The 9315-nt window shown below is 39.0% G+C and overlaps 1 protein-coding gene across 2 annotated transcripts in view; it reads left to right on the forward strand.

Annotated features, from left to right (window-relative positions):
- STRIP2 (striatin interacting protein 2) overlaps positions 1-9251 on the forward strand; it is a 48374-nt gene extending 39123 nt beyond the window's left edge. For both annotated transcript variants that reach the window (XM_077857311.1, XM_077857310.1), the window contains 3 exons: positions 2256-2360; positions 3224-3428; positions 6645-9251. In XM_077857311.1, the coding sequence (XP_077713437.1) occupies positions 2256-2360; positions 3224-3428; positions 6645-6895 (561 nt within the window). In that variant the 3' untranslated portion in view covers positions 6896-9251. The remainder of the gene's footprint in view (positions 1-2255; positions 2361-3223; positions 3429-6644) is intronic.
- The last annotated feature ends 64 nt before the right edge of the window (positions 9252-9315 follow it).

Here is a 9315-nt window from a genome sequence, read left to right on the forward strand (position 1 = left end):
CATCTTCATGAAGGAACTAGAGTGTCTTTCCTGGGACTCTTGAGACTGACCTTTGATGAAAAGGTAGCCACAATCAGCTTACTTTCACTTAAAACTTCACTTTTGAACCAAATGGAGAAAGTGGAGGTAAATCACAGTACTAAATTAAATGATCAGAGGTGAAAGGATCTGAAATATGGTGTAATTCAACCTCTTACAAGAAACAAGGAAATGACTTATCTACCATCATACAGCCATGGTCAAAGCCATTATCCAGGTGTCTACTATCAACTCCAGGGCTGCTTCTACAAGCCACACCCCTTTTTTTGTTTTGTTTTGTTTTGTTTTGTTTTGTTTTGTTTAAGGTGAGCTCTACACCCAACATGTGCCTTGAACTCAGACCCCAAGATTAAGAGTCTCATGCTCTACCAATGGAGCCAGCCAGGCACCTCTTCCATATTATGTTTTGAAGTGCTAAGGAATGCAAGGCTCTTTATGCTGCTATCATATTAGAAATCAGGATAAAGGAAGCTCATAGTGGAGATATACATAGCTTCTCCCATATGTTCTCTGTTTCCCCTGCTTAAAAAAAATAATAAACATTTAAGAGTTCATTCCTCTGTTAGACACACAAGATGGAGCATCTATAGAACCTACCTGTTTTGGGCAAGCCTACTAGCTGATGCACTAGAGTGGAAACTCCCATGGAAGTTTATCTTAGAAGGAAATAGATGGTTCTCCAGGAACTAGTTCTAAACACAATATTGAACATTTACTACAGGAAGGAGAACATTTTTTTTCTAAATAATATTTCAAAAAGGGATCCCTGGGTGGCGCAGCGGTTTGGCGCCTGCCTTTGGCCCAGGGTGCGATCCTGGAGACTCGGGATCGAATCCCATGTCAGGCTCCCGGTGCATGGAGCCTGCTTCTCCCTCTGCCTGTGTCTCTGCCTCTCTCTCTCTGTGTGACTATCATAAATAAATAAAAATTAAAATAATAATAATAATAATATTTCAAAAAGTTTTCCTGGAACTTTTTGACCCTTAGTAGTCCTATTTATTTCTTAGTAGACCCTAATAATCTTGGATGTTCATTCCACGTTAGATGTATGTCTGTCTTGCTTGCTTTGGATAAATTTGGTAAAGGAGGGGGTAATTTTCCATTCTTCAGACAACAGTTCACTTCTACATATTGTCTCCTACTCTTACATTCTCCAATCAAATTGTAGGCATGAGGAATTTCCAAGATGTTAGTTTGGCTACCATGCATGCTCATTGATTTACATAGCTTTTGATTCCAGTATATTTCCAGACCCCCAAATCCAGAAGGACTCTTTATTTTTGCCCTTGAAAGATTTTCTGTGAGTAGATACCTGTTTCTAATCTGACATCCATCTGTTATCTCTGGTTGGGTGTTCACAAGCTATCAATAAACATACAAGAGAAACGCCTGGTTAGAATTTACCATCTACCATTTTTGCTTCCATGCTAGAGAATTAAGCAATTCACTGCAATAGAGTTTGATAAAGGAGGATGGAAGATGATTTTAAAAATTAAGTCATAATGAATATCAGATCTATCTTAACATAGTTTGAAATCTACCAGAATAGGGCCACCTGGCTGGCTCAATCAGTAGATTGAGCATGACTCGATCTTGGAGTCATGAGTTCTAGCCCCACATTGGGCATACAGCCTACTTAAAAAAAGGAAGAAAGGAAGAAAGAAAAGAAGGAAGGAAGGAATCTACCAGAATAACTCCTAGCAGTTGTAAACAGTTTATATAAGTACAAGGTATAAGGGGGTTAAATTCTATCATCTCTTTTCTTTTTTTTTTTTTTTAAGATTTTATTTATTTATTCATAGAGATGCAGAGAGAGAGGCAGAGACACAGGCAGAGGGAGAAGCAGGCTCCATGCAGAGAGCCTGACGTGGGACTCGATCCAGGGTCTCCAGATCATGCCCTGGGCTGCAGGCGGCGCTAAACCGCTGCGCCACCGGGGCTGCCTTATCATCTCTTTTCTGATTTTAAAGCAGAAAGTAACACAAGAAGGCTTGCTTGAGTGAGGTTCCTATGTTCATGTATCCTCTTTCTAATCAGTACTTGCTCTAGGTTAAGCCTTCCAGGATTGTCAGCTGTGTGCTTTCAGATGAAGAGTATTGCATGCTTTGAGGCCTTAGTGTGTGAAGAGCAGAATGGTGAGGAGGTAGCATTTCAGGCTTCTGTGGGAATGAAAGCCTTATAGGTATTGAGGTAATGGTGGGCCTGCCTTATTACAGGAAGCTGGAGACAACAACCAGTTCTGTTGGAGGAACCTCTTTTCCTGCATCAACCTTCTGAGGCTACTCAATAAACTGACCAAATGGAAGCATTCCAGAACAATGGTGAGTGGGGCTTCAGATAGTGGTAGTGTCCATCTGACTAAATTTTTTTAATCTTAAATATTTATGGACTTCCTGCTTTGTGAGCTCTATAGAGCTCTGAATGCTACATAAGGTGAGCACCTAATTCTGGGCACTTATTCTATATGAAATAATTATTCATAGTCCATTTCTTTACAAGGAGCTGAAAATGGACTATCCCCCAGGGCAGCTCTGGTTGGAAAGTTAGCATTGTTATTTGGATTATAAGCACATCCCAAATGATGCAAGTCTAAGATTATTCATTGCAGTACAAATCATGAAAGATTGGAAACAACCTAAAGCCTATTAATACAGGACCAGCTGGTTAAATAATATTGGTACATCCTTATAATAGAATATTATACAACCATTAAAAGGAATGAGGCAGGAAAAAAGAATGAGGCAGTTCTATACTGATGCAGAGTAACTTTCAAGATACATTGTTAAATAAAAAGCAAGGTATAGAACAATGTGACAGGATATGTAGTTGGCTGTGGGTTTTGTTAATAAAAATAATATATGTGTACATAGAATTATGTATCCAGGAGATACATAAGAAGCTGGTAACAGTAGAAATGGAATGTGTGGCTGAACAATTATTTTGCCTTTATATCATGTACTTGGAATATTAGAAACTTTGAATTGTGACATATAAATGGAGTGGTTCCTCTATGTTCTTGAAGACTAAATATGAATAGAACCTGGACCATAGATTCCCAAAAGCTCCCCCAGGGTATTGAGACCAGTTAAGTTTGGCTTAATTTTTCTGTGAAAGAAAATTTTTCTTGGAAGTTGCAAGAAACTTATCTGCCTTTATTCACTCCCACCTCTCTTCAAATGGGTAGATGCTGGTAGTATTCAAATCTGCTCCAATCTTAAAGCGAGCCCTCAAGGTCAAACAGGCCATGCTGCAACTTTATGTTCTGAAGCTGCTAAAAATACAGACCAAGTATCTGGGGCGCCAGTGGAGGAAAAGCAACATGAAAACCATGTCAGCCATCTATCAGAAAGTACGCCACCGCATGAATGATGACTGGGCTTATGGGAATGGTGAGTATTGTCAGAGCTCTTGACCTCCAGGAGTTGCCCAGTTATTTAAACAAACTAAATAAACATTTATCTCTACTCTTTTGGTATGAATTGTTACACAGTTTAGTTTGGATGAGAAAATATGTGATTATAGGCAGGTACTGATATAACAAACTTTAAGGTTACTGCCCCAAATTCTAGCATGTGCTCTGGTCCTATATTAACTATAAAAATCCATTTTAGGGGCACCTGGCTGGTTGGTTCAGTCAGTAGAACATGCAACTAGTGATCTCAGGATTGAGAGTTTGAGCCCCACATTGTAGATAGAGTTTGCTTTAAAAATTTTTTCCCATTTTATAAAACAAGCAAATTGAGATAATTACCTCCTTTTGAAAACATTCCTTTAAAAGACAGATTTCTCCAAGAGGTTTCTAAAATTAAAATAACCTTTTATTATTAAAAAGCAATTAGATAAAGCAAAAAAAGCAGCCTTCCTGGGTGACTCAGTTGGAAGAGGACATGACTCTTGATCTCAAGGTTGTGAGTTCAAGCCCCAAGTTGGATATAGATATTACCTGAATAAACTTCAAAAAAAAAATAGAAAATACAAGTCAGAAACTTACTATATCACCATATTTATGCCTTTGTACCACCTGAAGATTGTTACTGTTAAATCTTACTGTATATTCTTCTAGATCTTTTTCTTTACATATGTATACTTTTTACTTTAAGAAAATTATACATACCTTTTCATCACCTTTTTTCAGTTAACATTATCTACATCATAAGTCCATATTCAGAATTCCCCAGTTGCCCCCAAATATTCTTTTTTTAAAAGTTTTGTTTATTTAAGTAATCTCTACACCCAATGTGGGGCTCAGATTCATGACCCCAAGATCAAGAGTCGCATGCTCTTCTGATTGAGCCAGCCAGGCACCCCCCCAAAATGTTTTTTAAAGCTGTTTTTTCCAAGTCATCATCCAGCCCAGGGCCACAAATTCATCTGGCTGTTCTATCCTTTTATTTGTTAAATCTAGCAGTGTTTTGTTTTCATTTTTTTCCATAATGCTAATTGAAGAACTAGGTCAGTCACCCTGCAGAATATCCACCTTCTGGATTTATCTCTAGCTTCTTTGTGGCATCATTTACCTTTTTTCTCTATCTCTCATATTACCTAAAAACTGAAAGTTATTTTTTTAATAAAGATTTTATTTATTTATTCATGAGAGACAGAGAGAGAGCAGAGACACAGGCAGAGGGAGAAGCAGGCTCCACGCAGGGAGCCCAATGTGGGACTGGATCCCGGGACTCAGGATCACATCCTGCGCAGCAGGCAAAAGCTCAACCACTGAGCCACCCAGGTGTCCCTAAACTGAAAGTTAGATCTGAAGTTTCGATGGATTCAGTTTAAACTTTTCAACTATAGTACATTTGAGGTACCATTGGGAACTGCGTATTGTCTAACATTAGGAGACATTATAATATCTGGTTGACGTATGATAGATTCACCAAAGTTTGGAAGAATTTAGTTTGGAGAGCTTTTTCATTGTATTGACATTTGCTATAGTAGGATTTGACCATTATTTGCATAATTGTATTTAAGAATTTTTGGTAAAATGACTAATGACTTGTCTTTGCTGGGATTTGTAACCTGCCTGAATTTTAGAGAATGCTGCAGTAAAGAACCCACAAAACTAAGGGAAGTATATGATTGGCCGATAACAAGCCAGGAGCAACTTCTATGAGACATAAAGCCAATTAACTATTTAAATTCTTGTAGGTTTTTAAAACATGAAAATGTTTTATCCTGCAAATGGCATGTCTGTTGTTGCTGCTACCATGAGTCCAAACCCAATCTGTACTTCCTTAAGATAAACCATTATGGGGGCCTGGCTGGCTTAGTCAGTAGAGCATGTACCCTTGATCTTGGGGTCATGAGTTTGAGCCCCATGTTGGGTTTAGAGACTATTTAAAATAAAAATTAAAAAAAATATATATATATATATACCATTGAGTGTGAGACATAAGAGATCGGGGAAAGACAGATCTCTAGCCCTGAAATAAGTGTCTGAGTGGGATAAATAGAATAAAGCAGATTATCTGTTTTCTCTTTTTACCTTCCTAGAAGCTTTCACCTAATAATTTTAACATAAGCCGACACATACACTTATCACATGCTGGGAGAGGTCACAGGGAATCAGTAAAGTCTTCAGAATTGATCCATTCTGATTCTCCTGGTTGTACCCCTTCCTGCCTCTTTCCATTCCTTGAGAGCTGATGATTCCATTCAAATGGGTAACTCCTGTCCCCTAGGAAAGCTCAGTAAAGGGAATTGAGTTGCCACTTTTGAAAATATAATACATATAACTAGTAAGAAAGTAAAATAATGAAGGGCAGCCCAGGTGGCTCAGCGGCTTAGCACCGCCTTCAGCCCAGGGTGTGATCCTGGAGACCCCGGATCGAGTCCCATGTCAGGCTCCCTGCATGGAGCCTGCTTCTCCTGCTGCCTGTGTCTCTGCCTCTCTCTCTCTCTCTCTCTCTGTGTGTGTGTGTGTGTGTGTGTGTCTCATGAATAAATAAATAAAATCTTAAAAAAAAAATAATGAAAATGCAGTAAAAAAAAAAAAAAAGTCAATCTCTCTCAGGGGACCTGTTTCCTTCTCAGTGGTAATCACTGTTAGCAGTGTCTAGACTGCCCTTCCAAAGATAGTCTCTAGGGCACTGGCGTGGCTCAGTGGTTGAGCATCTGCCTTGAGTCGTGACCCCACATCCTGGGATCAAGTACTGCATCAGGCTCCCCACAGGGAGCCTGCTTCTCCCTTTGCCCTCTCTTTGTCTCTCATGAATAAATAAAATCTAAAAAAAAACAAACAGATAGTCTCTGCATATACAAGTATATTTTTTAACCTGGAGTGGCAGTATATTATGCACTTACTTTGTATGTTGCCCTCCACAAAAAGGGAATTCTGAGCAGTCCATTCTTTGTTGTTTTTTTTTTTTTAAGATTTTATTTATCCATGAGAGATACAGAGAGAGGCAGGCTCCCTGCGAGGAGCCTGATGTGGGACTCAATCCCAAGATGCCGGGATCACGACCCGAGCCAAAGGCAGATACTCAACCACTGAGCCACCCAGGTGCCCCCGTTTCATTGTTCTTATCCCATAGGCCATGCTTTATGATAAGAGGAGCAGAGTCCTGAGTTATATACATGTTCTTCTTCCTCTCTTCCCAATACAGACATCGATGCCAGGCCATGGGACTTCCAAGCAGAAGAATGTACCTTGAGGGCCAATATTGAGGCTTTTAACAGCCGCCGGTATGACAAACCCCAGGACTCTGAATTTTCACCTGTGGATAACTGCTTGCAGAGTGTGCTGGGGCAGAGGTTGGATCTGCCTGAGGACTTCCACTATTCATATGAGCTGTGGCTGGAGAGAGAGGTGTTTTCACAGCCCATCTGTTGGGAGGAGCTACTCCAGAATCACTGACTGAGCTCTTAAGAACAAAGCATCTGATAGAAGGGGTTTGGTTCCAATAAATGGTGCTCTGCCTACCCTGCCCTTTTAGCCTCTGTTTCCAGCTCTGAGAATGCTTGTCCAGGGGAGAGCTGGCCTAGCCCAAGGACATCCAGTGTGGTGCAGGGCCATCCTGGGGACTTTGGGCCTGGAGATAGAGCAAGGCTAGGATCCTGAGTCAAAACAAATTGGTCAACTTGCCCTGGAGTCAGTTGGGTACCCAGCTGGCCTTGAAAATCTGCTGGATCAGTCCTGCAGGCTCTTTTGTGGGACTGCTCCCTGCTTTAGTCTTACCCAGAACTAGGCTAGCCTTTGCTGGCCCGAAGAGTGAGAACAAGTTTATTACAGCATTTGACCCATGATATTCGTCATAGATAATGAGAGAGGCAAGTCATAAAGTAGGGAGAACATTTCCTTCTTGCTCACTCTGGATTCCTAGGACTTTCAAGTTTGAAATTAAGTCTAGATTTTAAATTTAAAATTTTGACACCTCTTTCTAAAATTATTAGTTCAAAAAAAATATTAGCTCAAAGATGATTTTAGAGCACCTGCATCTTCTCTGTAAAGGATGATGATTTACTCTTACCTAAAGACTGCATGTTACAGTAAGGTATATTGTGTAAAGTGTTTTTTCCTCTACTCCTGAAGAGATGTATGTTCAATCTGAAATTCTCTGTGTATTCTGTATAGGGCATGGAGTGCTCTGCCATAGGCAGTCTGAAATAGGCCTCCTCTAAGGATGTTTCATGTTTTTCTTAATCTACTTCAGTCTTCAAATGACTGAGTACACTGTAAAAAGTCATCCTTTTCATCCAATTCATTTTTTAAATGACAAGTAACTGCAGGAGGTTTTATTTATTGGGATGGCATGTCCATTTCTGCTCATGATCGATTTCTTTTTTAATTGGATAGAGTAGCAAGAGCATCACAGCTTACCATTTTTCTTCTATGTCGATTAATGATATTTTTTTCCTTTTTACTGCAAGTGCTTTCAAAGTGTCATGTGGAGATTTAGCAATATTGTTCCTACCTAAAAATATTGCACGTTTCTTTGAAAATACAGGGATTGATGTACCAACCTCTAAATTTCTTTTACAGCAGAATCACATATTTATTGGGGCACCTGGGTGGCTCAGTCAGTTAAGTGTCTGACTCTTGATTTTGGCTCAGGTCATGATCTCTAGATCGTGAGATCGTGCTGGAGCACTCAGCAGGGAGTCTGCCTGAGATTCTCTCTCTTCCTCTGTCCCTCCCCCACTCCACGCACTCTCTCTCATATAAATAAATAAGTCTTTAAAAAAAATCACATACTTCTTGACAGAAACAAAGTTTTTAGAAAAGCTTCTGATTCAGTCAGGATCATTTTATTTCTCTTCTGTCCCCACAGTTATGTCATCTATATTTTCAGGCTTTTTTATTTTAAATGCCCTCCCCCCGACAGAGACACTACTGCATTGTTTTTATGATAGCATCAGGTCAATTTGTGACAGGAAGTCTAGTAAAAAATGGCTTATTTACTTTGTCAACTACAGTTCGATTTGGAAGTCATGATACAGTTATTAACCATATCCAAAGGAGCTAGACCAGAACTCTAACTAAAGCTTGGATTTCACCTCTTTGAGCTTTAGGGTAGCAGGATTTCTATTTTTATGGAAAGGTCATGAAGAATATATGTAATGGATGACACTTCTTGAAATAATTGGTAAATTTTACCTGAGTAGGACAGCTGTCCTCGCTGCAATCAAAGTAATTCACTGAGCATATCATCTGCAAATCCTATTAATTTATTTTAGTGTGGTTTAACTGAAAAGACAATTTTCAAGGAAAGAGCAGTCATCAATCTATTTCTCTTAAAACCATATAGTATTTAATTTGTGTCAAGAACAAATAAGTTGCCCTTTTAAAAATATGCACATGAATGCTTTCAGAGGCAAGACGTATGCTAAGCTTTAACATTTCATACTTTTTTTACAAATCTTGTTTAAGGGAATATTCTCAGTGCAGATGGAGAAACTGAGATACCAAGAAAAGTGATTAGTTTCAAATCACAACATTTTTTCGCTGACTTGCTGGGATAGTATTCAGGTAATGACAGCCAGCCCCATATGTTAAAGTAACTGATCTGAATCTTCCAATCTGAGAACCCACGTGGTTAGGAATAAATTCAGATTAACCAACCTCCAAAGACTTACTGTTACTACTTAGAAGAACATCATTTGAGTGATTTATAGAGGATTTTATTTGTGAATATTTCAGTAAAATCTGTGTTGATTGTTGATGACACTGTTTATCTACTGAAAGCACTTTAATAAAAAGAAATTGAACTGGAGTTAGAAATTTAGTACTTAATTCTTCAACACAAAAGAATCTTAAAAAACAGATACAGAAAAAAA

This window comes from Canis aureus, chromosome 18 (genome assembly GCF_053574225.1).
Source record: "Canis aureus isolate CA01 chromosome 18, VMU_Caureus_v.1.0, whole genome shotgun sequence".
Classification (NCBI taxonomy): Eukaryota; Metazoa; Chordata; class Mammalia; order Carnivora; family Canidae; genus Canis; species Canis aureus.